The sequence below is a fragment of the Alternaria hordeiaustralica genome (assembly GCF_023758085.1).
Source record: "Alternaria hordeiaustralica strain BMP 2776 chromosome Unknown scaffold_2, whole genome shotgun sequence".
Classification (NCBI taxonomy): domain Eukaryota; kingdom Fungi; phylum Ascomycota; class Dothideomycetes; order Pleosporales; family Pleosporaceae; genus Alternaria; species Alternaria hordeiaustralica.
In genome coordinates this window covers 650,644-678,447 of record NW_026056774.1, presented here as the reverse complement: position 1 = coordinate 678,447, position 27,804 = coordinate 650,644, and the positions used below count along the sequence as shown (strand labels likewise).

Sequence of the window (27,804 nt, the reverse complement as noted above, 5' to 3'; positions counted from 1 at the left end):
TCAAGGCTGTTCCATTGCATGATAGATGACTGTCCTCGTGCTCTTTGCTAGAAGACCTGGGACTAACAGCCTTTCCCGTACTGAACTGTGCTCACAAACAACAAAAGAATAGCGTCCCCCATGCTCACTTCATCTTGACCATCTCGATCCTCACACCCTCTGCCCATCTCGCGACGATCACCATCCTAGGGACATCGGTCCTCCAGTAACGGCCTCTATCGCGGTATCAACTAGAGGATCGAACTCCCCAACATCGAACGCCAACTGCTTCAGCGGACCCATCGCTTGTTCCATGAGGCTGATGTGTCTTCGAAGCAGTCCGATCATCTCCTGGGGCGCCCGTGCTTCTCTTTTGCGTTTCGTCAGCTCACTCTTTGACTTGCCAATCTCCCTGTAAAGAGGGAGAAGTTCTGCGATGAGTTTTCTCCTCCGCTCATGGTAGTCGCGTTCATCGCTGCTGTTATCAGAGTCGCTGCTTCCATGATCGCGCTCTCTCTGGTGTAGTTGATCTGTGTCTCCGTCTATCGGCGCGTCACTTGCTGCTGGTATCCTTTCGTGATCGAGATCGTTGGGAGGCGAATAAGGAGGGGGCGCCGGGTGACTCGAGAGTCTATCATGATCCGTGTCTGCATAGACGTCGTTCGTCTCCGCGGTGTACTGATGTGTTACGTAGTTGTTCTGCCCCATAGTGGCAAGACAGCTTCGAGCAACATCCACCTGAGTCTCGGCTTCCTGGAGTCGCGCCCTGCATTTCTGGAGCTCAACTTGGCGCTCCTTGATTTTGTTTTCTCGCCGTTCGAGTTCGGCCCTGCGTTCCTCGACTATGGTCGCACAAGTCCTTGTGACGCCTTCCATCGCCTCGGTATGATGCCGTTGCATCTAAAAGCCTTCCCCTGCACGTAATTTTAGTGTTGGTCTTGTTTCGATTTCTCATTGGTGTAGGCTCCGTACCTGTAGTGTTGTCTGCCGACCCATCGTACATCCATGACGGATTGGATGGAGTCCTGCACATGATGCACGGAGATGTCTTGCCGGAGTTTTGTGAATGTTTTTCGAGTTTTGTTATGTGTTGGGTCGTTGTGCACGATAAGAATAATGTTGGTGTATCGTGGGAATGTCGTGGAATCAGAACGAGGAGGACGTGTAGCGCTGGTTTTCTTCTTCTTTGAACGATGGTTGATGTGATCACCCGAGTCAGCGTGCGAAGTATACGGTGTATTGAGTTGTTATTGTAAGAGCTAAGGTGCTAACTACTAAGGAAGGAGAGCCTATGTACCCGTGAGGTAATCACGTGACACAGCGCGTCGACCTACCTAGGTAGGTACAGCACACCCACAAACCAATCATAACTTACAAATTATGCAAATTACTAATACAATAGGTCAAATAGAGCGCAAATATTGCGACTACCGATGTTTGATCGGCAAAACTTCTTTATGAACAGAGCCGGGCTGAGGTGCACTATATGCGCGAGATGTCATTTGCGCAGCCACGGTTCAAAGATGCCCAGGCAAGAACGCCGCCCTATTCGCCCGCGCCCAACTTCCATCGTGCGCTACAATCACCTCTACTTCTACAGGGCTTCCACATTCTTCACGAACAGTCCCTTGCTTCAAGAGCCTCGCTATTGTCTCTACGGTAGCCGCTGCAGCATCAGTGTCAGCATGCACACTTCTCAAACCGCCTTTCCCATCGTCGTAGAGCGCGATACCCTTCTCGCCTCTCAAGATGCGTGGGTCATGACAACAATCGCCACCAAGGTATACCCATTTCTTTGGCCCTGTTCGGGCGAGAAGGTTGATATGTCCGAACAAGTGCCCTGGCGCATCGATGATGAATAACGATCCATCTCCATAGAAGTCTATGGAGGCGGGAAACCCCGCCAGCGGCTTCCACGCAAGTTCTTTTGTCTGGTTTTTGAATGCGCGTAGAGCTTCTGCCTTGCGAACAGGTGGTAGCTCGCTCGTTCGGTCGGCAGGCAATTCATCAGGGTTGAATATCTCGGACGGATAAAGTGGTCCACCGCCGTTCGCAAGAAGATGCATAGTTCCACTTCCGACCACAAATCGCGCTTTTGTGAAATCGCTCGGTGTACCCACATGGTCCCAGTGAACATGACTCAGCATCACCACGTCCACGTCTTTTGGGTCAATTCCACCTTTTCGCAGGCTCTCAGCTGCATCCGGACTGACACTGGTAGGCTGGCGTTGCGCTATATGATGCTGTTGTGCTTCCCGGTAGCCAGAGAAGTCGCGTTTGAGACCGAGATCGAAGACGAGATTTGATGAACCGTGTCGAATCAAGAAAGAGAGAGATGGGACTGTCGCACGTCTTTCTGGATCGGCATCTGTAACGAAGAGTCTCTCGGGAAGGGTAAGTTGACCGGCTTCGAGGGCTGAGATGGTAACGTATGTTTGATCCTGGGCTGGTGCTGGAAGAACAACGGTATCGTTGCTTGAAGCCATGGCGAATGGCAGGAGGCAAGAGCTGGTAGCTGAAGCGTTCTCGAAGGAGCCATGTTTGACGCCAAATATGACATCGTTGTTGGAGAAAGCGTGGTTGGGGAAGTCGCTGGCATGTATTCCGTCCTGCGGCCCCACCTTGTCGACTACCCCGCACGCGGGGTCAATCCCTTTGAGATATCGAGATCTGAATCCATCAGTGGTAATAGAAGGTATATAGATTGAGATTGTTCCCAGATGTAGTCGAAGGGCAACTCCCCGCTCCTTATCAATTCGAGAAGTTCTCAAAACACAATGTCGTTTACTGTGCCCGAATCGATGCAAGCGCAGTACCTGGAGGCTTACAAGGAACCATACAGGCTACGATCAGTTCCAATTCCGAAGCTGGAGGAGCCGCATGACATCCTCATCAGGGTAGATGCTGCTTCGTATTGCCATACCGACTATGTCCTAGCGGAAGGACAGATGCCAGGATTGCCGAAATCTTTCCCTCACATCGGGTGCCACGAGTTCGCAGGGACGGTGGTCGCTCTTTTCCAGACGCCCAGCAAAGAAGCTAGCGCGTTCGAGATTGGCGTGAGGGTCGGTGTACCGGGACGTTCTTTCCATGCTTGTGGCTCATGTTTCGAGTGCAAGAACGAGCGCGTGGACGATCCGGTCGCCATGGATGAAGGAGGCTACTCGGTGAACTGTATCAATGCTGAGAACAAAGGGCTGAGCAAAGATGGAGGGTTTGCGCAGTATGCCGTTGTGGATGCGAGACAGCTATCACCAATACCAGACGGTCTGACCGCAGTAGAGACTGCCCCTCTGATGTGCGCCGGCGTGACCATATACGGAGCCCTCAAAAGATGCAGACTGAAGCAAGGCGACCGAGTCGGCATACTAGGAGCAGGTGGTGGTCTTGGCCATCTGGGCTTACAATACGGCGTCAAGATGGGGTACAAGGTCCTGGGTATTGAGGCAGCAGATGAGCCTCTCAAGCTTTCGCAAGATGTCGCCTTGAGATTGGAGCCCCAGCCTTATATCGTAGACGCCCGGAAGAAGGAAGCAGCGGATGTCGTTCAGGAGATCGGTAGACAAGACAACAAGAAAGATGTTGGCGAGATGGGACTGGATGCAGTGATCGTCCTGCCGGAAAGCCAAAATGCTTTTGACTACGGCATGACACTGCTCAAGTCACACGGCACGTGCGTTGTCGTGTCGTTCCCGGAGAATGGCTTCCACATCAACTCGCGCGACGTCGTGTTTCGAGATATAAGAATCATCGGAAGCCTGGTAGGAAGTAACAAAGTGCTTCGTGAAATGCTCGAGTTTTCCGCCGAACATGGTATTCGCGCTTTGTCGACTTCGTTTCCTTTGACGAAGTTAAACGAGCTTGTAGACGAATACCACAAGGGCCGGGGTGGGAAGCTGGTGGTTGACATGGCGATTGAAGCGTAGATCGAGTAGTAAGATACTTCCGCACACTCATTGCCCACCACCAAGCCCGAGATCAACGAATTAGCTGCTTGTGACCGCAGGTGGGCAAGGGCCGGCGAATTGCGTAAATGTTGTTCGCCTGAAAGCTATGCAAAGTTTCGAATATTATGTTGTTCGTAGTCACACTTATGGCCTTTGTATTTCCAAGCTCTTGTTAGGCTATTGCACCCATGGTCGAGAGTACCGTAATGAGCAGTCACGTGTCGATTATGAGCCAGCGGACTGACGTCACCACCTGGGCAGCCGCTTGAACATCAATGTGAGGATTGTCCAACTACACCAAACCACAGTCCGAGATACTTCAAACTTGAACTGCAAGTTTCGTATTGCCTGGAATGAGCGATCTATCGCGCAGCACCTCCGCCTCCAGTCCCTCGAGTTGATCTGGCCCTATGCCTATTAACTACAACGAAGTCACCTTGACCATCATCGAAATCCCCCAACTTAGCCTCTTTGTCTTCTCTCTCACCCTTGAAGTTCTTGTTCTTCTGTTCTTGTTGCTCAGTCTTCTCTTCCTTGGTTGCGTCTAATTCTTCAATCCAACTCTTGATAAACACCACTTCCTCCTCTTCCAAGTCCCCACAAATACCACAAGAAAGTGCGCTACCTGGCATATGGTTCCCATCTTTGTCCTTGGGCCACGTATAGAAGTACTTGCAGTACCAGCAAGCGTATCCCGAACAGCGGCGGTCGTCGCGCGTTGTAACAGTTGCATCGGCGCACTCGGCCTCGCAGACCGGCAATTCACATGTTTGACATGGGCCACCGGGTGAAGCTATGGTGCCCGGTACGTTGAAGTGCGAGCAGTCGTGACAGACCCATCCGCGGAGAGGGGGGTTTGACTGCGTAGTATCAACGTCTTAATCTGGTGAGGGGAGTAAAGGAATGTGTGAAGGAAGAGAGAGGCTCTTACGTTTCGGGCCATCTCCGCAGACTGTTTGCATGCGAATAGCATAATTCTTTGCGCTGTGAAGCTTTCCTGCTCTAGTATATCTTTCTCTTGCGTATGGTTAGCACGAGAGTAGTTGGTACAGTTGAGGTATACATACTGCTGACGACGTCCATGATGTCGACTGAGCGCTTTGTGTATGCAGGTACGAGATCAATTTGATGTCGGAAGCGAAAGGACGATGTGCTTGTATACGTCAGGTGCAACGAGATTGTTCCTGCTGTGAAGTGGCTACCAGCACGTGGAGAGGTCCAGATCACGCTAGGATAGAATCGCAACTGCGTTTGCTCTCACTTTCAACGAAGTCTCCGGCTTCTGCTGCACGATGCACGTATACATCCAACACTATTCCCAATAGACCATCGCTACAACTTAACCACCCGCTTAATTGAGCAACAGCAATATGACGACACCCACTAGTAAGTCCCTTTCCCCTTCTTTTCGCCCTCACCACAGAAGTTGCTGACCCCTACCCAGAGCGCGAAATCCTCAACATCCCTTGCGATCTCACTAAAGCCGCCCACCTAGCGCTCGTGCAACTTGCGGTCCGAGATGCTCGCGCAGAGAGCCCAGCACAACGCGGATGGATCTGTCATCGCAGCTCACACTACAACACGCCTGGGTCTTGCCATGTCTTAGGTTCTCTACGCCGGTGCGGCCATGTAGCCTGCCGGCCTGTGCCACTCCATCTGCAGCTTGGTTCAATGAGCCTGGGTAACTACTACCTCCCTCTCCAATGGGCACTACGTGGTCAAACCTAATTCCAATACAGATAATATACCAACCGTTTGTTTCGAGGTTCAGGTCACAACGAGGGAAGATGCGAGACATTATGGTTGGGTGTGTTTCTACTGCAAGGTGTATACTGCATGGGGTGCCCTTGGCGACTGCGGCGCTGCGCGTCTGGTATGTGCGGCGTGTGGTGACGTCAAGGAGAAGGAGGTTGTCTTTGTGAGGAGGAGTTTGGCGGGACATGCTCAGTCGTGGAGGGGGGTGGACGGGGTGAAGACGAATGGACATAGTTGAAGAACAGTGAGACGAGCAAATGGTTGGGTAACTTGAAAAGCAATCGAAGCATTCATGAGAAACTGAACACCCTGGAGCCTACGTTGACGTTAGGTTGCCTACTTTGCATATTTTTACCTTGATGTAGGCCGCAGGTCTCTTTAGTGTTCTGTTGTGCGAGGTGGTACCTAGGTGTGAGTATCGCGTTTTTCGTATGCCATTCAGTGTGAACCTAGTCGTAGTGCATGCCTCGGGCGGTTTGATCTCGTATCCCGTATACCTAGGTACCTAGGTAAGTATCGCACTATTCCCGCTTCGCTCTGCCACCACGTCTTCCGCACACATGACTTACAGTGACGTTAAGCGTTGACGCGTCTTCGATGGCATATGCCTTGGCACTATCTGGGTACAGTGTAGAGAAGCTGTCGATAACGTGAACATGGCACGGGTGTTGTGATTCCGGATGCGATACGTGATTGCGCTTTTATGATTGGATAAAGAGGCCTCTTATCGGAGGTTGTTCTGTCCGACGTGAACGAAATCCGAGCACCTCGCTCTTTTATAACAGTGCGCGGGGGCACAGGCAGCCCAGGAGCCAGGACTCTGCCATCGGCGGCTCATGTCTCCCGACGACCGGCCTTTAGCCGGACCCGAGACGCTCGCTTCCACCAACCTTTTGCGGGCTACTCGTATCGGTGAGTACAGCATTGTGCGTATCCAGCACACCGGAGTGGAAAGTTATGCGCCAAATCCGACGATGACTGTCATCAACTTCAGGCAGACATGTTTGCAACATCTCTTATATGGGGGCCTCTGCATCTCGCTCTCCTTGAAATTTTCAATACAAACAGAAGCAAGCACGACTATCGACTTTCCATCGATTCTGGTTTTGTCGGGTTCTGCCATCGTTTGGCGCATGCGTTATTGGTCTTGTCAGCGCCGTGTCATCTGTAGTTGCCTTCGCACTCGCACTCGCGCCTTGGTGTTGCGCAATCCATCCATCGTATCGGCCGTATTCCAGCCCCCCGGACGAAACGAGTCCGCGCTTTTGCGTCATCCACATTCGGGTCCATCGCCACCCAACCGAGAAGCTTAGATCGTGTGTTTTGCCCTATCAAGCCTAGTGCCGTCCGGCTCGGACAACGGCTCGCCCTTGCTCTACAAGGATCTCTAATCTTCTAGGCCCGTGGGTGGCGCGCTGAAGGATCTCAAAGGAATTGCAGGAGAAGTTATTGTTCCTCTCCTCGCGACATCCCCTTAAGACTTCTTAGAGGTATTTCGACTGCTGCACGCCAAGTATCAGCAACGACACGACAAGACACGCTCATCGCCTGAGCATGGACAACGAGGACTCAGCAACGTCGACGGGGACGGCCATCTCCGCGGCCATCGACGAGAAACATGAGATGCATAAGGAAAAGGAGGCCAAGCCTCCCACAGCTGGCCTCAGTGATCAAGAGAAGGATATCATCGACAGGCAATTGACTGCGCCGAACCTCACAGTCGGTTACTTCTCGCTATTTCGCTATGCCAACGGAAAGGACAAAGTCGTCATGGTCATTGCGTTAATCGCCAGTATCGCAGCTGGTGCTGTCATGCCACTCATGACGGTAAGTAGCATTTCGTACTTTTTTTGCACCACTCGAACATGGACGATTTGGTCATGTGGATTTTGAGTTTGATCACCAAAAGGAAACACATGTTCATCCGAGTTGTGGGAACTTCGAGCTAACTTTATTCAGCTCGTTTACGGTAACTTCGCTGGAAGTTTTACCAGCTTCTCAGTTGATGCAGTCGCTGCTGCCAAGTTCCAGGACCAGATCAACCAGTTTACCCTCTACTTCGTTTACCTTGGAATTGGATCTTTCGTCACTTCTTACATCAGCATCATTGGATTCTCGTACACCGGAGAGCGCATCACACGAACCATTCGGGAACTTTACCTACGTGCCATCTTCAGACAGAACATCGCCTTCTTCGATTTCCTCGGATCTGGTGAGATCACCACTCGCATCAGCTCCGATATGAACTTGGTGCAAGATGGCATAGGCCAGAAAATCGGTCTCTTCGTTACCGGAGTATCCATGTTTGTTTCTGCCATCATCATCGGTTTTATACGATCCTGGAAGCTCTCTCTGATCATGCTGGCCGCAACATTAGCCCTTATCATGATGATGGGTGTCAACGGTACCATGATGAAGAAAGCTCAGACACTCTCCATCGACGAATACGCCACTGCTGCTTCCCTGGCCGAGGAAGTGCTGTCTTCAGCTCGCAACGTCGCTGCATACGGCACCCAGAAGCGACTCGAGGAGAAGTACAAGGCTTTCGTAGACCGCGCTACGAAGTTGGACTTCAAGGCCAAGTTCTGGCTTTCTATGATGATTGCTGGCATGATGGGTGTGCTGAACCTCCAGTACGGCCTTGCATTCTGGCAAGGTAAACGATTCCTCGATGATGGGGACCTTGGCGTTTCCAACATTCTGACTGTAGTCATGGCACTCATGATTGCTGGCTTTTCCATTGGACAGAACTTGCCGCATATTCAGGCTTTCGGTGGAGCTACTGCGGCAGCTACGAAGGTTTTCAACACGATCGAACGAAACTCCCCCATCGACCCGGAAACGGATGCAGGCATTGTACCCGATGACTTTGTTGGCAACCTCGAGTTCAGGAACCTCAAGCACGTATACCCATCCCGACCGGACACTGTCGTGTTATCGGACTTCAACCTGGACGTACCATCAGGCAAGATGATTGCGCTCGTTGGTGCATCTGGATCTGGAAAATCCACCATTGTTGGACTACTGGAACGCTTCTACCTTCCAATGGAGGGCCAAATATTCTTGGACGGGAGAGACATCACTACACTCAATCTACGCTGGTTGAGGCAACACATGGCTATCGTGAGTCAAGAACCCGTTCTGTTCAGCACAACCATCTACGAGAGCATTCTCCACGGCTTGGTCAACACGGAATACGCAGACGTATCGGACGAGAAGAAGATGGAGCTTATCGAGAAGGCCGCCAAGATTGCCAACGCTCACGACTTCATTATGGATCTCCCAGAGAAATACCAAACCAAGGTTGGAGAGCGAGGTGGCTTGTTGTCTGGTGGCCAGAAGCAACGTGTCGCGATTGCTCGTGCTATTGTGTCAGACCCGAAGATCCTCCTCCTAGATGAAGCTACCGCAGCCCTCGATACCCGCTCCGAGAGCGCAGTCCAGGAAGCTCTCGACCGCGCGTCGCAAGGACGTACGACCATCGTGATCGCCCACCGACTCTCCACGATCAAGAAGGCCGATAACATTGTGGTCATGGCTTTGGGCAGAATCGTCGAGCAAGGCACTCATCAAGAGCTCATCAACCGCGGAGCTGTGTACGCAAGTCTAGTACAGGCTCAGGAGCTTACCGCAAAGATCAGCCCCGCCAACAGGATGACGCTTCTCGACGACCCTGAGAGTAAAACGGAAGGTGTTGTCGATGAAGAGAAGCTTGCTTTGATGCGCACTGTTACATCCGCTCCTTCAGAATTCCATGCCAAGAAGGATGATAAAGACAAGGAATACGGCACCTGGGAGTTGGTCAAGTTCGCTTGGGAGATGAACAAGGGCGAGCACTCTACCATGACCATTGGATTAGTATTCAGTTTCCTTGCTGGCTGCAACCCAGCCATCCAAGCCATCTTCCTGGGTAACTCCATCAACTCGCTTCTATCTCCCGGAACATCTCTCGGTGGACTCAACGTCAACTTCTGGTGTGGCATGTTCCTCATGCTCGGAATCGTCATCGGCTTCTTCTACTACGTTCAGGGTATGACACTGTCGAAAGGATCTGCCAGGCTTGTTGGCAGCGTGCGAACGCGCGCTTTCGGCGCCATGCTTCGTCAAGATATGGAGTTCTTCGATGGTGACACGGTCACTTCCGGTGCGCTGAGCAACTTCCTTTCTTCAGAGGCGAATCGTCTCGCCGGTCTCAGTGGCTCTACTCTCGGAACGATTGTCAGCGCCGCCGCTTCCATCCTTGTCGCCTTCATCGTGGGTTGCTCTTTCGGATGGAAGCTGGCACTCGTGTGCTCTGCAACCATTCCCCTTGTCATCGCTTGTGGTTACTTCAGATTCTATGCTCTCACTCGCATGGAGAAACGAACCAAGGAGACATCCGATGCCGCTAGCTTCGCTTGTGAGGCCGCCTCTTCTATTCGTACCGTGGCCTCTCTCTCGCTGGAGAAGCATCTCTTGTCCACCTACCACACAAAGCTTGCAGACCAGGGCAAGGGTTACTTCAAGTTCACGAACGTGTCCGCAGTGCTCTTTGCGACATCCCAAGGTCTTAGCATGTTCATCTTCGCCCTTGTGTTCTGGTACGGAGGACGTCTGTTGTTCAACCAGGAGTACACTGTTTTGCAGTTCTTCGTCGTCTACTCCTCCATCATCAACGGTGCTCAGTCGGCCGGTGCCATCTTCTCCTTCGCTCCCGATATGGGCGAGGCTAGGGATGCAGCGAAGCTTCTCAAGTCATTCCTAAACCGCGTTCCTAAGATTGACAATTGGTCGACTGAAGGCAAGAAGATTGACAGGCTGAGCGGCAAGATCGAGCTGCAGGATATACGTTTCACCTACCCTGGAAGACCGGACCACCGTGTTCTGCGCGGCATCAGTCTTTCTGCTGAACCTGGTCAATTCATCGCCCTTGTCGGCGCATCCGGTTCTGGCAAGTCGACGGTGATGCAGCTGCTCGAGAGGTTTTACGACCCGACAAGCGGTGCCGTGCTCGTCGATGACGTGGAGGTCAAGGATTACAACCTTCAAGACTACCGATCGCAACTAGCCATTGTCAGTCAAGAAACAACGCTTTACACTGGCACAATCCGAGAAAACATCCTTGCCGACAAGGAGGAACTGGGCGATGACGCGGTGATACAAGCGTGTAAAGACGCCAACATCTACGACTTCATCACATCGTTACCTGACGGCTTCAACACGCTGGTCGGCGCAAAGGGTGCCCTACTGTCTGGTGGTCAGGTATGTTCTCCTACTCATCCATGTCTCTCAACCCACTAACATGTCTTCCAGCGCCAACGCATAGCCATCGCCCGCGCCCTCCTCCGCGACCCCAAAGTCCTCCTTCTCGACGAAGCCACATCCGCCCTCGACTCCACATCCGAACGCGTTGTACAAGCCGCCCTCGACTCCGCCGCACAAGGCCGCACTACAATCGCTATCGCGCATCGCTTAAGCACAATCCAACACGCCGACGTGATCTATGTCTTTGACCAAGGCAAGATCGTAGAAAAGGGTAGACACGAGGACTTGGTGGCCAAGAAGGGCGTTTACTTTGAGCTGGCGAAGCTGCAGGCTATCGGCGCACCGCAATAGTTCCAATGAGCGGGAGCTATTTTGCATACACGGCGTTTGGAATTCATGGGACGCTAGAACATATACTTGTAATTTTTTCTTAGATCGTTAGGCTGGTACTTGTGTAGATCTTTGGCATATAGAATGCCTGTTTCTCTGCCTTGGGCGGAGTAGATTCAATAGATAATATCTCTCTGTTATGGCTTTTGTACATGGTTTTGTTGAATCACCCGGTGGACGGCCCGACAGGATGATGCCCCACAACCACGTGAACGCGTGTCGCGATGCCACGGTGCAGCACGCGACTTCTGGCGACATAGTGTCATAGTCTTTGCGACTCGATTTGATCCAGCGTCACTTCGCTAAATACAGCATGCAAGGCTATTCTCAGACGTGTAGGTTTGCCAAGCAAGGCTGGCCCCCAACGCTGCTTTCAGGCGTCCACGCCTCGACCCAGACCGCCACCAGCGAGTCACGATGGCTCGACTGTCGCCTTGCGCACCTTTAGCTGGGAGAAAGGGACATCTTGCGCCCAAGTATAACCCGTATCAGCTCATCGCGACTCCCTAGACGCCGCCATCCACCGCCGAGCTACGAGAATGCGCAACCCCAACGGCATCCGTGTCCTACTCCTCCTCCTACCACCCCTTCTCTTCCTCTTCGGCCTCGCCGCCTTGACCAACATCCTCGAGCGCATATCCAAAAACTACTTCAACGACGGTCTCGGTCGCGACATACGCAGCGGCGCTTCCCAGATAACGTTGTCCCGCCCCGGCTCGAACGATACCACCGTGACGATCGATGTCAACAACGCGCCCACAATCACCATACTCGCGTTATGTCTGCTAGGATATCTAGTCAGTCTGCTCAGCGCAGCGGGGATATGGCAATTGAGAAGAACAGAGGGCACAGCGGGACATGAGAGGATGTGGACGTGGATCATCTTCGTTAGTAATGTCGTGATGGTTGGTGCGAGTCTGGGTGTCTTTGGCTATGTCACGTCTGTTCAGAGTAGCGATAGTAGCTGGCAGAGTTACGAAGACGTTGGCCAGGACGATCAGGAGCACACGAGAGAGACGTGGGCATGTCAGATCGACAAATTCTTCCCTGAGGAAGATTGGGCAAGAACAGCATGTGGCACTGCGAAGGCAATGAGGTTTATGGTCATAGCCATGGCTGTCGCTGCTTTATCAGTCTTTGTCAGCTTGTGGATTCTTGTACGGGCGAGAGGAGGGGTTAAGTGGGCGTTTGGCGGTAAAGGGAGATATGCGGCGTTTGCGAGTGTGTATGAGATGCAGCCACCTGGTCCGCCGTCGCCTTATACTGGACCGCAGGGACAGCAGTGGGTTCAGCAGCCGGGACAGCAATGGATGGGTCAACCAGGACAGCAGTGGGTGGGTCAGCCTCCGCAACAACAATGGGCGCCGCATCCTCACCAACAGTGGGGTTCGCAGCCGGTTCAGCAATGGGGTTCTCAGCTTATTCCTCAACAGCCTGTCTCTCAGGAACCTAAGTCAGATACTCCTGTTGGGCAACGTCCGGTTTTTGGATGAGGTCACGATGAATCTACAACGCGCCATTTCCAAACCTGCAGTATTCTGGAATGACTTTCTCTTCGTTCTCGTTTCCCCGAACACTTGGTACTATTTATCCAGGGAGATACTGTGCTTGGTATCTCGGGATCAAGATCAGATGAGGGTTTCGTTCGCCAAACATGGCTTCACCTATGGATTTAGAGTCGATTCACTTTCACCAGGGACCACGAAAAACGCTTTCACCGCTCACCCCCGTTTGCGAAAATGGCGTATGGGCGATTGCTCTAGTCTGGTTTACGGACACTTTTACACTCTCAGGTCAAACGCCCCAGATACCAGTCGCCAGCCGCCATGACGACGAGCTCTTCCCGCCGTATGACGCCCTCAGCGCGCAGTTCTAGGTCGCTTGACACCGCTCCTGATAAATCAGAACGTCGTGTGGGGAGCCAGAAGAGCAACGATCTCGAAAATTTGAACTACCCGTACAACAAGACCGACAGTAGACCTGCTATGCCCTACACGGTAGGCGCCACGTTCACTGCCCACCGTCACGTCCCACCTGCGCCTTTCGGTAACGGTTACAACACTCCATGGCCGCCTTTCAAAACAGGCCACTTCAGACTACCGCAGCTCAACTACTGTCTTATCCGACCGCCAATTGAAGGGTGTACGCTCGAAGAGTCCTACACGCTTACCGTCACCGACACAATACGTACCGGCTCTATATACGGTGCACAAGTCGTCTTGGTCAACGGAGATGTAGTAGCAAAGATATACGACCCGCTTTACGATGACGAATTCGACATCTTCGACGACAAGCGCGATGTTGTCGTACTATCTGACGGAGATTACTCTCGCGAAGCCGCCGCGTACGATGAGTTAAGACGAGATCCTAAGGCGCAGCGCGTCGTCCCGGAGTACTATGGTAGCTGGACTATTGACGTAGACACGTTGGTGGACGGCCAGATGTACACACGACACGTTCGGCTCATACTCATGGAATATATACCCGGTACTGTTATGACCGCCATAAAGCCTCTACTGCTCTCTGCAGAAACCCGCTCGGCAATTATGAAGAAAGTCCTAGAAGCCGAATCCCTCATTTTCGCCGCCGGTGTCCTGCACCGCGACATCGCGCCTCGCAACGTCATGCTCGTTTCCCCATCACCAACCTCTTCCCTCGACGACCCAGATCTCCGCATCGTCATCATCGACTTCAACGTCTCCAACGTTATTCGGCTCAGCGAACCCCGTCCTGGCGACTCCGACTCCGCATACATACAACAGCAATGGCCGGGCAGGATAATGGGGCCAGTAACGAGGTTTTGGAATGCGATGGGCGATTTTGCGTTTAAGGGCTGGGTTAGTAGTAAGGCGGAGACGACGAATGAGTGGCTGTGGGAGTGTTTTGGGGAGAGGGAGGAGTATGTGCCTCTTGTTAGGGATGCGTTGGATAGGAACGCTTGTCCTAGGATTGATTGGTCTAGAGGTTTGAAGAAGTGGAGCCATGAGGCCGTGATTGGAGCTGTCAAGGGTACGGTTCCGATGCTGCACATGGCGCGGTTTGATGACGAAGAAGACATTCCAGGATGAAGCTGTGCAGTCTGAATAGTCTGAAAGTGTGCGCAGACACCTCGAAATATACGAAGTTGCGAATCGCAGGCTGGTGTATACATTGCATGGGGTACTTGTAGGCAGAGCGCGAACCTAGTCACGTATACACCTAGTATGGCAACATGTGTAACTGCAAACGTATGTGTATTTTGGGTCTCTTCGCTTCCAAATCGCTAACCGGACAAGTTCTCCCGACGTCTCTCGCGTCCTCTAGATGACATTTCGTGCACCAAACTTAGCAGTTTGAATGCGCATAATAAGTGCAACACATCTAGACCGCTTAGCTCTTGACTTCCATCCCCGCATCTTCGAATGCTTTGACGAGCCAGCCTAAGAGGACCTTGCGGATGTAGCTCTCCTTTATGAAGCCAAGTCCTTCATCACTCTCATGTACCCATGACACCTTCGCTTCATCTCCACCCCTTCCCCTGCCCAGCCGATGGAACTCGAAAAGGGTCAGATTATCGCAATCAAGCAACGCAACATGTCCGCATCCAGTGCGAGTAGCATAGACACTAACCTGCTTGCAGAATGGACCCGCATTTCCTTCAAGAATATCCTTTTTCTCCGGCGGAGCGCCCTCTGCCACGAGTGCAGGCTGGAAGTCGTTGTATCAAATTAACCGGCGTCGCTTGTATTTGATAACAGCGATGACTTCTCCTTGACCGTTCGGGCTGCTCTTTGAACGCTTCCTGAAGAGGAAATCGAATCGCACGCTCGTTTTCGCGCCGTCTTTTCTGTGAACTACTTCCGTTTGCTGCGAAGGCTCTTGGCAGAAAGAGGAAGTTACCGCCAAACATAACGTTGAAGACTCCTATGATAGACTGGATATTGTATGCCTAATAAGAACCGACTATATCAGCCTCAGTGTATTAGACGAACCGCGGACAAGTACGTAGAGAGGATGTGCTTCTTTTCAAGCCCCTTTCTTATGAGACGCTCTTTAGACAAGAAGCTTTCTGCAGTTCTTTCCAAACGACTTATCGGTACATAATACAATGTCCGCGGTGGTTCTGTGGTGTTGGTGATTGTACCAGATCGAAGATGAGACCCCTATGTATGAGGCTTGAGAAGAAGTGTCCAATTGAGGAAGGGGTTTGTTGAAAGAACCGATGACTGATGGCGCTGGAGAAGAATAGTCCGAGGATTGACTACTGGACCTCATGTTACTTGGACGGCTTACAATTGGGCGTACAAGTCGCTGATAAAGTTGGCTCCACGAACTGAGCTGCGTAATAATGGTATGTCAGGGGTTGGCAAGTGCGAGGAGTCGGACATTCTCTATATAAGCAACTGCGCCGTTGGGTAGACTCTCACTTAGAGATACGCAGCAATAGAGCTAAGACCACAAAGGTCGAGAGAGTGAATGCAAATCACGTGATTGCGCGCTGACGCTAAGCGGCTGGCGTTGGACCGTTCCATGGTTGCCTGGGACCATCTCCCTACTGTACCCCGCCTCTGCATCCATCCCACTACATGAAAATTCCCAACTCCAGCACACATATCAGGATGGAGATTCCGCATTCACCGCACGCAGCTCCCGATGGCTCTGACCTCCCTTGCACCAATAGTGGCTCCCCGAGCTCGTCAGTCACTTCAGATAATTCCGTGCGACCATCCAAGCATGGCGCGCAACAGCGAGCGAGCGACGCTGACGATAGTGACACCGACCTCACGGAACGACCGAGGCTGCCATACGTCGTGGGCTTCTCAGCTATCGCAACAAAACACGAGCCTCCAGAGCCTTTTGGCTATGACTTTTACGACACTGAATGCCAGAATGAGCGGGAAGATTGGATGTCCATACCCCTACTGGAGTTTTGCTTGTCAAGACCAGATTTGGGCGGCAAAACCATCGGTCACGAAACAAAATCACTCGCCATCACTTCCATTATCCGAACCAGCAACGATCAAGGCGCGCAGCTAGTAGTGATCAACGGAGACATGGTTGCTAAGATCTACGATCCGCTGTACTACGAGTATATCAACGATTTCGGCCGCAAACAACATGTCAAGTATGAAGCGTATGGCGATTACAGTCGCGAGGCCCACGCATATGTCGAGCTGCAAAAGTCGGCAGCGGCTCGCAACGTAACACCCGCATTCTACGGAACCTGGACCATAGATATCAACGTGGTTGTCCGTCAAGGAGGAAAGGTCCAGAAGCACACGCGTCATGTTCCACTCATTCTAATGCAACATTTACCAGGGCGGTCGATGTGTCAAATCAACGCCGAATCTTTGCCGCAAGACAAGCGTTCCGAGGTGCTCAAGAAGGTTCTAGACGCTGAGTCTGTGATATATCACACGGGCGTGGTTCACTGCGACTTTTACCCGCGAAACATCATGATCAATGGTCTCCACGAAGCAGATGAGGCGAGTTGTCCGACGGTCAAAGTGTTCGACTTCAACTGTTCTGCTGTCCGCACCCATCCTCTTTGTGAAGATCAGTGCCGCATGCGTCAAACCCACGAGCGTCTTACGAAACAGTATCGCAAACCTCTGAATCCAATGGTGCGTTGGGATGGTCTAATGATCGGTCTGTCTGGGCCGGGCTGGTGTCCTGCTTCCCCCCCGGAACAGTGGTTGTCAGACCAGTACCACGACGATGAGCGTTATATTCCCGCCGTTTGGGATCCGCTCAATCCTTATGCTCCAGCAAAGCACGTTGAGCTTGAGAACGGTTCTGAGACGAGCGTGGATCCAGGTCTGGGTTTGGTCATGGCAATTGAGAAAGGCGAGGAAGACGACGGGAAGAGCGTCGTTGAGGTTGATGAGCAGAGTGCGTCTGCTGCACAGTCGTCATAAGCTTTACAACGCGTAACCGGAGTTGTTGTTCCTTTTGGAAGTCATTGGATACCCATTGATCGGCATCAGGCCTGAAAAATGTATACTCTCTCTATTGTACATGTATCTCTGGAGTATTGAGTGCTCAGATGGTCGATGTGCCCTTCTCTTGGATGGTTATGTGATGAAGTTTTCGCGGCTCTGCATAAACCGATGGCTCACATCAACGTCGCCGCATTGAAATCCTCAGCTCCTCACTGCCGACTTACGCCTATTCGCAACCCGTCTGGTTGAACTTCATAATCGAGGATGCGTTCGATCCAAAAGCCACAGCGCGATCAATCCATGCATCGATGCTTTCAGCGGCTGGTTGTCGCACCCTGCTCAAGATGTACAGCGTGTTCCACTTCTGCGTCTGCACAATCGCCCAATCGACGGCGTAATCTGCGCATCAACGTTAGTGATCGTGCAGTTCGATTAATGCTCATAACACGACTCACCTTGCACAATGTAGTTGGGTCCTGGGCATTCTGCCGTTGATGGCGTGCCAGGGAAGCTGACAACGAAAGCACCGCCGGCGCCATAGGCAGAGTCTACGGGCGTAGCTGTGCCGACAATGTCGACAGTTCGTGGGCCGACAGTAGCGGTGTTTGTGACGCGCACCGTACCATTGTCCTGCATCAGCTGTCAATCACCGTCTAAAGATTCGCATACACGAAAAAACGTACGTTGAGTTCGTAATTTGCGCTCACGCAACGCGCGCCGGCTGTAGGACCGAATGGCGTACCAGCTACCTGATACCAGGTACCGAGATACGCGTTCAGGTTGAACTTGGAATCAGGGACTGGGTAAAAACAGGTTCCGTCATATTGTGCGGCCGCGACATTGGGTGTAGAGCTCGTCTCATTGTAGGAGGCTTGACGAGGGTGGATGAAGCCTGAGGCGGCGGAGGAGAGTGCGAGGACGGTACTGGCGACGCGCATTTCGATGAAGCTTGCACCTTGTGTCTGAATTAGAGATTATGGTGTATGGTGTAGACAAGGCAGGGATGGTAATAATTTTGCAATGAGGACGTGCCTGCTCTACTTGACATAAAAAAACTGTGGCTGGTGGCACGTCACTCCCAAGCCACTACACAGTACCACGTTTTCATAAACAGTCCAGACTCGGATACATGTGCATGTCGCCGGTACCTTTCCCGGACCGACAGGAACCATCGTGAACGCGCATCGGTATGCACGTGTTGCCAAGCATGCGGACTCTTTTCCTCGGTCGAAATGTGGTAGCGGAGGTGCCCGGCTCTTCTTCTCATTACGAGATGTTGCGGCTGTCGGCAACCGCAGCTGTTGTTTAGTAACGAGGTTGGTGTTTTGAGAACAGGGGTGAGCGACCGTGAGCTGGTGATGACGTATGCGCCGACTTGGCATGGAGCCGCATCACCGCCTTCGTCGCGTGGCCTCTACACTACCATGTTTGCTTGGTTTCGCCTATGGAGGATGCTATGGAAGCCTCCGAAGCTAGGTTCTGTCATCAGATTATGCATACGCGTTGCGAGCTTCGTGACAGACCCAGAGCTTGTACAGAAAAAGTTTGTTATTGACCTCCAAACAGCTACCATTGATCTGCTTAGTCATCTATCCATTACTGGAGTCCTTTAGTAGAGTGTGAGGTTACGACAAGAGAATTGAATCAAGACAGGCCACTACCTGGCTCACCTAATACCGCATCGCACGCTTCAAGTAGGAATCCCAAGAACGCCAGACGCATACTATCTCTTGGAACGGCGGTGACCCGAATTCCTTCAATCCCCAAGACGTTTCCGAACCTTAAAAGAACGAGGTTGTCGTAATCGCAAAGAGCAACGTATGAGCATTTGTAGGCCTTTGGCTCGTCCACCCACTGCCGATCGATCGTGTCACCTTCAGCTATGCCATCCAGTGTGTTCGGACATAGCCACTTGATAGTCATGAGCAATCTCGGTTGGTGTGTCCCCATGAACTTCTCATAATAGAGTGTTACCCGACTGTAGCCCACCCACCCATTGAGTTGCACGAGTTGAGTAGGATATTTCATCACGATGGCGTGATCGAGAGGACATTTGAGCCATATACGAGCAGCGTCGAAGACATCGTCGTCGGTTTTGAGGGGTCTGAGTGAGTTGTCGTCGGGATCTGGTGGGATGGGTAGCGGAGGGTCTTGGTGGATTGGCGAATCGGGATTTGCGTATTCGGCTTCGAGGAAGACGGTGGCGCTGCTTATGTAGTCTGTAGGTGCATCGGTCGGCCAGATGGTACATATGCTCTGATCTCCCATGCCTTTGAGGTACGGGTTCTTGTACTTTACCAGCTCTTCGTCCGCGTTGTCGAGTGGTGAGCGGTAATCGTGCGCCATTGTGCTGAGAGGATTTGCGTTTTGTAACTAAGGCGATACTGTGTATGAATCCTGAGTAAGCTAACGAGACAAGCTGCTGATCAAGTGAGAGTGATCTGGAGGCGTTGGGTGGAAAGGACGGCGTACCGGCACGTCCAAAGCAGTCGAACTTGCCGAAACTTATAGTGAATGCGGCTGCTACATTTTCACACTGGTGTGGCAGGAACAATGTAGAAGATTCACACCTCACCGATTTCTGACGTGAAGCGTGACAATCATAAAATGAATAGCAACGGGACTGCTACAATAGAACGCCAATGCGCACAGCGCTTGATCCATGGTCCGTACGCGCCTATCGTGACGCCAAAGCTCAGCAATACCCTAAAAATGAACAAGAAAGTAAATATGGACAGCTATTGCAAGCTCTCCGTAGGAACAATGGAGACCTTGAAGATGGTACCAGCCAGTGATGAATCACCGCCGACCGTCACATTACCGGAACCCGATCCGACGCTGTTGTGACATCCCTCTTTTCCCTCCTTCTGAAGCATGCGAGCAAAGTAGCCATAGCAATCCTCGACCTTCCAGAAGACACCAGCAGAGTCCTCGGGTTGGGAAGCTGGTGTGACATCGACTATGACCTTCGTTAGTACATGTGGATGCTGCGAATTGGATAAGAGTTTCTTACATCTGACAGCCATGTCGGTAATTCTGTTACCATCGCTACCCACTACATTGGCATCCTGTGTGCTGTTCTTGTCGCCGTTGAGTGGGTAGTCAACAGTCGCGGTACACAGCGTACCGGTGGGGATGCGGTCTGGATAGGCGCAACCGGGCATCATGGCGGCGCAGGCGTTGTTAAGGATAGTCTCGAGTTTGGGATCAGCTGTGAAGCTGAGTAATTTATCGGAGTCGGAGGCGGGGTCGCATGTCGTTATTGTGTCGGATGCGGGTTGCCAACTGTCACTGGCTCCCGTCTTCGGTGACTGCCGTTGAACGAGCGGTGCCGCGAGCGCCGTCGCTAGAAACGCGCTGAAGAGCATTTGGGTGTACATTCTGGCTGATAGATCCGACTTCGAAGCCAGGGATGTCGAGAAGATGTGGTACAGCAGGTTGAGTGTCGGTAATGGGAGAACTTGGTGCTTGTCGGTACTCGAGGGGAAGACAGGTGAAGGGGAGTCTTTACAAGTCAATGCGCCAAAGCAGTGAGTTCTTTGGGGTTGTGAATGGTCGGTTATCGAGGGAAGAATATGAGCGAGCGGCCCATCTTCTATATTACCTCTCTCTATGTCATACGCTAAGCATTAGAGTTGTAAGTGATCACCGTGGGGTCGGGAGCACGGTGATGCAAGGTGTGGAGTTAGGAAATGAGGGACCCCCTGTGGGTGACGGACCGTTACAGACATCTCTTTGTTTCCTTCTTTTGCGAGCGGTACAGGGGATTGGCCCTGCATGATGTCTGCCTGTGGACAAGAAACAAGGTTACAAAAACAGGTCTAGACTTTATTGAAACAAAACAGGGTCGTCTGCATGGCTGTGGTCCCTTCTCATCAGTTTTGGTGAAGCTGGTGAGTTGAAATGGCGTACGCGTGGGGTCATCTCTCTCGATCAAACGATCGGCAGATCTACCGTCCGTGCCATGAGGCGCGTGGAACCTTCTCCAAAGAACACATCGTTCTTATGAGCTCGCTGCGCAATTGTTCGTTGGTTTGCAAACGTCCTACGCGTGCTCCCGCGATTGCGCTTCCGCTCTCTCTGTCTTTACGCATGGTGACTCCTAGGGGCGCTGTTCTCACAACGTCATTATGCGCGGATTACGGCGAGCAGTCGGGAGGATGCTTGTTCGGTGGTATTGATGAAACAACGAGGTGCCACGCCGCCGTGAAGTTGCTCAACATAGGGACCGAGAAGCTATGTCATCTGCCAAGGCTCTAGTTCGCCCTTCATTTCCCTGTTGCGCGAATGCCAGGGCTTCCCAACACCAAAGCATCCAGCGCAGTCGAAGCCGAATCTTCTCAAAGCCTCTCAGAAGTTGCGCAGTCTCAGACCAGAGATGTGCGCTCGACATCTGCCAGAGGTGTACGGTTACGAATACCTAGACACTCAACAAACAGCACCTGCACCAACCTTGGAAGTGTCCAGCAGTCGCGATGTGCCTGCGCAGTAGCAATAACAGCATGGCAGAGCATCACGGCATCAGCAAATGTCTGCGCAGAGTCCTGACTAACAATCACTTGGTCCCACCGAGCGCAATCCCTTTTAATCCCCGAAGGCGTTGAGAACATGAATGCGCAGACATTAGCATTAGGGGTGTAAGATTCCGATGCCCTTTCGCGCATTGTCCGTAAGGAGCGTACTGCTTACGCCAGCTGGCAAGAGGATTGCCTGCTAACCGGAATAAGAAAACCTCAAGCGTACACCGTTCAGCCCTACAGATTCGCGTATGCGCAGTAAGCAGCGCCTATCGCACATCAGCCTCGAAGGCCAGGCTATAGCTAGGCTTCAGCGATGTGCCATTCATCCGTAGCTTTCTTCGACGTTCACCCTCATGACCCTTTGTTTGTTTGCCATCAACTTTCAGCATGAACACCAAGGCAGAAGCAAACACATGGGCGGATACACCATTCGCCCTCCTCAACATTCCCGGTCAACCAAACGCACCAGTATGCACGAATGCCGGTGTTCTCAGTGTCGCCATAGAAATGGCCAATGTTCACAACGTCTTGCTCCGCGCTCTGAATTCCATATATCACCAAGCGCCCTTCATTCAACTCCCTGGCGATGTTGCGGATCTTATGTTGTACGTCACCGCATGGGCGGATACCGTGCACCACCATCACTCCCTTGAAGAGGCTATGTTCTTTCCAAAGATAGAGCAGATCGCAAGGGAGTCAGGAATAGATGGCTGGGAAGGCATGATGGGAGGAAACGTGGACCAGCATCATGAGTTTGAGCCGAAAATTGCAGGGCTGGTGAAGTGGGCCGGTGAAGTTGGGGCTGGACAGAGAACGTATGACGCGGCGGAACTGAAGAGCCTGATCGATGAATTCGCACCCATCCTCACTCAGCATCTACATGACGAGATCGATACCTTGATACGACTCGAAAAGTGTGATGGAGAAAAGATCAAGCAGGCGATGAAAGAAGTAGCCGACGAAGGAGCAAAGACTGCTGATCCGGTACGTATTCCAATATTTTCACTAGCCGCTTACCATCAAGTAAAACACTGACAAGCTGCTTCTTCAGAATCTCGTAATCCCGTTGGTACTTGGCTGTGTCGACAGAAGCTATCCTGGAAGTGGAAACTTCCCACCTGTACCTTTCTTCATCCCGTACCTGAACGCATATTGGTTTACGCGAAAGCATAAGGGTGCTTGGAGGTTCAATCCAAGCGATCACTGGGGCAATCCAAGGCCGTTGCAGTTTCTCTCATGATCACTACGAGAAGCCTGAATGAAGTCAGGAAACTGACATAGCATAGCGATTGTCGAAGCTTGTATGTATTCAGAAGTTGTCTGTCTAATGAATGAGAACTATTGGGGCTCATGTAGCTTCTCCAGTTGCAATTTACCTCGATAATGGAGAACCAGGCACGCCTTGTGTACCTTTTGACTTCCTATTATTTGACTACATTGTTTCACTCTACCCGATGTATTCATTGAGGTATTTCGAGGCCGCTACATCTGTCTCGTTACATTATGGTAGTCGATATATTCACATCGAAACACATGCGAGGTACATCTAGGCAGCCTTGCCACCAGGACAAAAAGCAACTTTCCCATCAAAAGCGCTTCTTAGCGCCACATGAGTATCACAAGCCCAATCCTTATTTCTTTCTCGAATCTCTACTACCTGATTCAACAGAACCACGTCCTGACATTCTGTCAACACTAAAGTCATAAACGTGCAGCCAACAGACATGTCTGTCAACAGCGTACCTACGAGCCCCCTTCTAAAGCTCCCCGGAGGTGAGTAAGAGCTAGCACTCGAGGAGTAAAGATAGCCGTACGATAATGAGCTAACGTATGTTAACAGAGCTCCGCAATTGTATCTACAACTATGCGCAAGACCCACGCGATGTTCGTCTGATCCACAAGCCCGCCCAGCAACACGAGCAGACAAATACGACTGAACGACAGTTTTTCGGTCTCACACAAGCCTGCCGCCAGCTCCGAGCAGAGTACATGCCTATTCACAGGGCGCAGACCAAGGCTTACATCCAGTGTCAGGACTCGGTTTCTTATATCAAGACCTTCATTCTTCCTACCGGTGCAGACCCCAAGCAAGCTCGCGGAAACGTCATCGTCCAATTGCCAGACCAATGGTATGAATCTCGGGGCGCATCACCCCCTCAAAGGGACATCATACATGCCATAAATCTCTGCAGAAGCGCTCCACAGGTTAACATAGCCTTCGCGCTACGCGATGTCCCGCTATCGCAGAGCCGTTTTGCAAGCCGCCGTATGCAGGATATTCTGCGCGACCTCGAACAGCCGGAAGCTACGCCTGAGCTGCACGATTTCATCCAACACTCCGTCGAGCATGTAGAGTGTTGGATAGAGATGCGGCTCGATGATTTGAATTATCACTTGAATGATTACGTCCATGTAGTATTCAACGTCGATGAGGAGTGGAAAGATTGCTTGTCGGATGGGTGAGAGACTGCTGCTGTTTACAAGGCCTTTTTGAGCGATCCATATTGGCCGTGACAGTACGATTTGAAGAGGAAGACGAATTCGAGAGTTACTCGGTTGGACTAGATCCGTACATGTAGTTGCCTAGTCGAAATGTACCTCATGTTACTTAGCATACCAATGATAACTGAAGGTGCCATCGCTTCAGTGTTGTTTCTTTGCGTCATCTGAAAGATGCTTGTAGGCATTGAACGTATGTATGAGATTACAGAAGCTATGGGTGCACCACCCGGTACTCCTCTGAGCCATTGTAAACCAGAAGAGTAGAACAAGGAATACCCAGAAGCGTCAATGTAGTAGGCCTAGGCTTGAACTTGATGAACCTGGAAAGTGCCACTCGAGATGGATGAGCATTTGGTCAAATCGAGAAGGTGTTGATAAGGAGCGTCCGCGACATCGCCAACATTACACTTGCTGTCATAGTTCATACTTCCTCAACTGTCCACGATAAGTGAGCAGAAAATCGCCCATGACGCCATAATGATCCGAGACCCAATCTAACTCTCCCGCCTCCTTCATGATCTGTCTATGTTCCTCTGCTACCTTGACGCCCAGACCAATCCTCTGGAACTTGCAAGGACCCAGCCATCCCCGGAACAAAATCTTGTCCATCCTGCTACAGCCAAACCTATCTCTCATGGCTTGTGGAGACTGGTAACCCCAGGTGTACCCAGCGTCGCTGTCTTCTTCTCCGGGACCATTGCGATTGGTGGGTACATTGTTATTGAAGTTGCCGAAGACGGTAGCGTCACTTGGTGCATTGGCGTGACCGCCGATAGAGAGATACATATCCTCGAGCTCATTGTCTGTGTGCAGAGAGCGATCAAAGGGCTCGATAGCATTGAGGTCGCCAGCTAGTATTGCGCTTTCGACATCCGGGTGGCTGAGATACTGCTTTGCGGCTGCCATCTGGATGGGGCGGACAGGCGGATCGGCGACCAGAGACTCCAGATGTGTGTTACATAGCCGTAGTAGTTTCACAGGAAGATCTGGACGAATGCAGTTGTAGAGCTTGATGTCCACAAAGAGGCCGTCTCGTCCGAACTTGCTGTACCACGGAACGCGGAATACAGAGTCTATGTGCACTCGCCGATCGACGAGTGTGGTCGTACCATAGTGAGAGCTCAGCCAATTTTGCGAGTTGATGTCTGTGAGGTTGAAGCGTTGCTTGACCCAGGCCGAGTCTCGAATCTGCTCCATGTCCGATACTCCCATCTCTTGCAAGAATATGACGATTGCGATGTCTGGTGGGGTCGATGAGACTAAGTCGTGCAAATGATCTAGTGCAGCGCTCATCCGCTCTTCTGCGAATGGAACGAGGACATCGATATTCCAGGAGATCAAACGAAGCTTCGTGGGATGCAGAAGTGTCTCTGATTCGTCTTTTGGGAGCGCTTGATCGGATGTTGCTGGTGTCCAACTGCCGTCAGGTGAGACGCGATAATAGGTCTGGTTTCTTGGCTCGTAAAAGGCATCTTCGCGTTTCTGTATGGCAGAGGAGAAACTGGCCGCGGCAGCCTGCATGGCAGGGTTAGGCTTTACTGAGGACATGCTTCTGGGAGGTCTAGTAGGTAGTCAAAATGTATGCCGAGCTGCAGAAAGTTTGGAGAGTGTAGGCCGTGGACATGTGGACACAGCAGACAGTACATTGCGGAGCATGATGTTCATTGTAGTTGTCCACGGGTGGCTGCCTAGATAGTGCTGATGCGGGGTGAGTGAAGCGCGCCGCTGAGGGCGAAACAATGCTGGATGCTGTGATTGTATCGCTTAACTATATACAATAGTACAATGGAACAAAGACGAAGCACCAATGGTAAATGTGGTCGATGTAGATGACGCGCAGGAGCAGATGCGTATTCTTGGAGGTGCGAGCGCCGGCACGTGATGCGGTGAGGGTACCCCTGTCGTCAATGCCGAAGCGCGTCGTGAACTTTCGCGATTCAGAAGGAGCTCCAACCTGGAGAAGCTGCCACGACACCAGCTCTTCGCCTCGCCAGAAAAACCGTCTCTCTACCGTCATCGCCGCCGACCGCTCTCCTAGATTACCAACGTCCGAATCCATCGTTATCCCCCAACCCCGCCATGGGCTCCCGGCTACACAATGCTCCGATCGTGATAGACAACGGCAGTGGAACTATCAGAGCTGGATTCGCAGGCGAGGATGTACCAAAATGCTTCTTCCCGTCATACGTAGGACGGCCGAAGCATGTGCGGACAATGGCAGGCGCATTGGAGGGCGACGTATTCATAGGACCACAAGCACAACAATATAGGGGGCTCTTCAAGATCAACTACCCATTGGAGCACGGCATTGTCACAGACTGGGATGATATGGAGCGGATATGGCAGTATGTCTATACAGAGGGCCTGAGGACCGTCAGCGAAGATGTGAGTTGAGCCATGGCAGACTGCCATTTGAGCGATTGAGGGGCATCAAGCTGACTATCTGTCTCTGTAGCATCCCGTTCTCCTCACAGAACCTCCGCTAAACCCCCGAGAAAACCGCGATACGGCTGCCCAGATTCTATTCGAGACGTTTAATGTGCCCGCCTTATACACATCGGTCCAAGCCGTCCTTTCGTTATACGCATCCGGCAAGACGACTGGTCTAGTTCTAGATTCGGGAGACGGTGTTTCGCATGCAGTGCCAGTCTTCCAGGGTTTTGCGATTCCCAACAGCATCAGGAGGATAGACGTGGCAGGCCGAGACGTTACAGAGCACTTCCAGCAGCTACTGAGGAAAAGCGGCCGCGTCTTCCACACCAGCGCTGAGAAGGAGACGGTCAAGAACATCAAAGAGGCAACAGGATACGTGGCACTCGACCCGGCCAAAGAGGAGAAGGACTGGTCAGGCTCGTCCAGATCAGAGGGCAAGAGCGTCGACTACGCATTACCTGACGGCCAGAAGATCAAGGTGAGTACAAATGACGAAACGCATCGTACACGAGCTGACAGTCTAGATCGGAGCGGAACGCTTCCGAGCACCAGAGATACTCTTCAACCCTGAGATCATTGGTCTGGAGTACCCTGGCGTGCACCAGATTGTCGTCGAGGCGATACACAGAACCGACATGGACCTCCGGAAGGCGCTTTATGGCAACATTGTACTCTCTGGAGGTTCCACATTGACAAAGGGATTCGGAAACAGGCTGCTTCATGAGGTGCAAAGACTGGCGGTGAAGGACATGAGGATCAAGATCTTAGCACCACCAGAGCGCATCTACACCACGTGGACCGGTGGGAGCATTCTTGCGGGCCTCAGCACCTTCAAGAAGGTAAGTTTCTTATTCCCAACGAGGCTGTAGCCGGTGAACTGACACGTGCGTGCAGATGTGGGTAGAGAAAGACGAATGGCAGGAAAACCCAGACATCATCCACACCAAATTCGCCTAAGCACCGACACGTCGTCTTTGGCAGCAGCACTTACTCCGCACCCGTTTCTCCCGCCTCCGCATCATCTTTCGAGAAGGAGCTGCGTGCTTGCATGGGTAGCGCAGTTGCAGTTAGTCATGGAATGAGGTCCCAAGACCTGGGGTCGCGCCAACCACC

At 52.0% G+C, this 27,804-nt stretch overlaps 11 protein-coding genes across 11 annotated transcripts; 6 read left to right on the top strand and 5 right to left on the bottom strand.

The window, feature by feature from the left end:
- Nucleotides 1-177: 177 nt before the first annotated feature.
- On the bottom strand, nt 178-2,465 carry J4E84_001682 (uncharacterized protein; the record flags this gene model as incomplete). The annotated part of the gene is made up of 2 exons (XM_049384313.1): nt 178-821; nt 1,682-2,465. The coding sequence occupies 2 exons, from the start codon at nt 2,463-2,465 to the stop codon at nt 178-180; spliced, it is 1,428 nt and encodes a 475-aa protein (XP_049247669.1).
- Nucleotides 2,466-7,235: 4,770 nt separating this feature from the next.
- Nucleotides 7,236-11,276, top strand: J4E84_001681 (uncharacterized protein; the record flags this gene model as incomplete). Its single annotated transcript, XM_049384312.1, has 3 exons — nt 7,236-7,508; nt 7,641-10,922; nt 10,974-11,276. The coding sequence occupies 3 exons, from the start codon at nt 7,236-7,238 to the stop codon at nt 11,274-11,276; spliced, it is 3,858 nt and encodes a 1,285-aa protein (XP_049247668.1).
- Nucleotides 11,277-13,141: 1,865 nt separating this feature from the next.
- Nucleotides 13,142-14,383, top strand: J4E84_001680 (uncharacterized protein; the record flags this gene model as incomplete). Its single annotated transcript, XM_049384311.1, has 1 exon — nt 13,142-14,383. One exon carries the CDS (start codon nt 13,142-13,144, stop codon nt 14,381-14,383), a length of 1,242 nt encoding a protein of 413 aa, XP_049247667.1.
- A 1,530-nt stretch (nt 14,384-15,913) lies between these two features.
- Nucleotides 15,914-17,212, top strand: J4E84_001679 (uncharacterized protein; the record flags this gene model as incomplete). Its single annotated transcript, XM_049384310.1, has 1 exon — nt 15,914-17,212. One exon carries the CDS (start codon nt 15,914-15,916, stop codon nt 17,210-17,212), a length of 1,299 nt encoding a protein of 432 aa, XP_049247666.1.
- A 250-nt stretch (nt 17,213-17,462) lies between these two features.
- On the bottom strand, nt 17,463-17,872 carry J4E84_001678 (uncharacterized protein; the record flags this gene model as incomplete). The annotated part of the gene is made up of 2 exons (XM_049384309.1): nt 17,463-17,635; nt 17,692-17,872. The coding sequence occupies 2 exons, from the start codon at nt 17,870-17,872 to the stop codon at nt 17,463-17,465; spliced, it is 354 nt and encodes a 117-aa protein (XP_049247665.1).
- Nucleotides 17,873-18,880: 1,008 nt separating this feature from the next.
- On the bottom strand, nt 18,881-19,582 carry J4E84_001677 (uncharacterized protein; the record flags this gene model as incomplete). The annotated part of the gene is made up of 1 exon (XM_049384308.1): nt 18,881-19,582. One exon carries the CDS (start codon nt 19,580-19,582, stop codon nt 18,881-18,883), a length of 702 nt encoding a protein of 233 aa, XP_049247664.1.
- Nucleotides 19,583-19,974: 392 nt separating this feature from the next.
- On the bottom strand, nt 19,975-20,604 carry J4E84_001676 (uncharacterized protein; the record flags this gene model as incomplete). The annotated part of the gene is made up of 2 exons (XM_049384307.1): nt 19,975-20,195; nt 20,250-20,604. The coding sequence occupies 2 exons, from the start codon at nt 20,602-20,604 to the stop codon at nt 19,975-19,977; spliced, it is 576 nt and encodes a 191-aa protein (XP_049247663.1).
- A 1,539-nt stretch (nt 20,605-22,143) lies between these two features.
- Nucleotides 22,144-22,996, top strand: J4E84_001675 (uncharacterized protein; the record flags this gene model as incomplete). Its single annotated transcript, XM_049384306.1, has 2 exons — nt 22,144-22,740; nt 22,808-22,996. 2 exons carry the CDS (start codon nt 22,144-22,146, stop codon nt 22,994-22,996), a joined length of 786 nt encoding a protein of 261 aa, XP_049247662.1.
- Nucleotides 22,997-23,289: 293 nt separating this feature from the next.
- J4E84_001674 (uncharacterized protein) lies at nt 23,290-24,219 on the top strand (the record flags this gene model as incomplete). The annotated part of the gene is made up of 2 exons (XM_049384305.1): nt 23,290-23,296; nt 23,597-24,219. 2 exons carry the CDS (start codon nt 23,290-23,292, stop codon nt 24,217-24,219), a joined length of 630 nt encoding a protein of 209 aa, XP_049247661.1.
- A 453-nt stretch (nt 24,220-24,672) lies between these two features.
- Nucleotides 24,673-25,806, bottom strand: J4E84_001673 (uncharacterized protein; the record flags this gene model as incomplete). Its single annotated transcript, XM_049384304.1, has 1 exon — nt 24,673-25,806. One exon carries the CDS (start codon nt 25,804-25,806, stop codon nt 24,673-24,675), a length of 1,134 nt encoding a protein of 377 aa, XP_049247660.1.
- A 531-nt stretch (nt 25,807-26,337) lies between these two features.
- Nucleotides 26,338-27,648, top strand: RO4 (Actin-like protein; the record flags this gene model as incomplete). The annotated part of the gene is made up of 4 exons (XM_049384303.1): nt 26,338-26,643; nt 26,714-27,169; nt 27,216-27,530; nt 27,586-27,648. 4 exons carry the CDS (start codon nt 26,338-26,340, stop codon nt 27,646-27,648), a joined length of 1,140 nt encoding a protein of 379 aa, XP_049247659.1.
- Between the last annotated feature and the right edge of the window lie 156 nt (nt 27,649-27,804).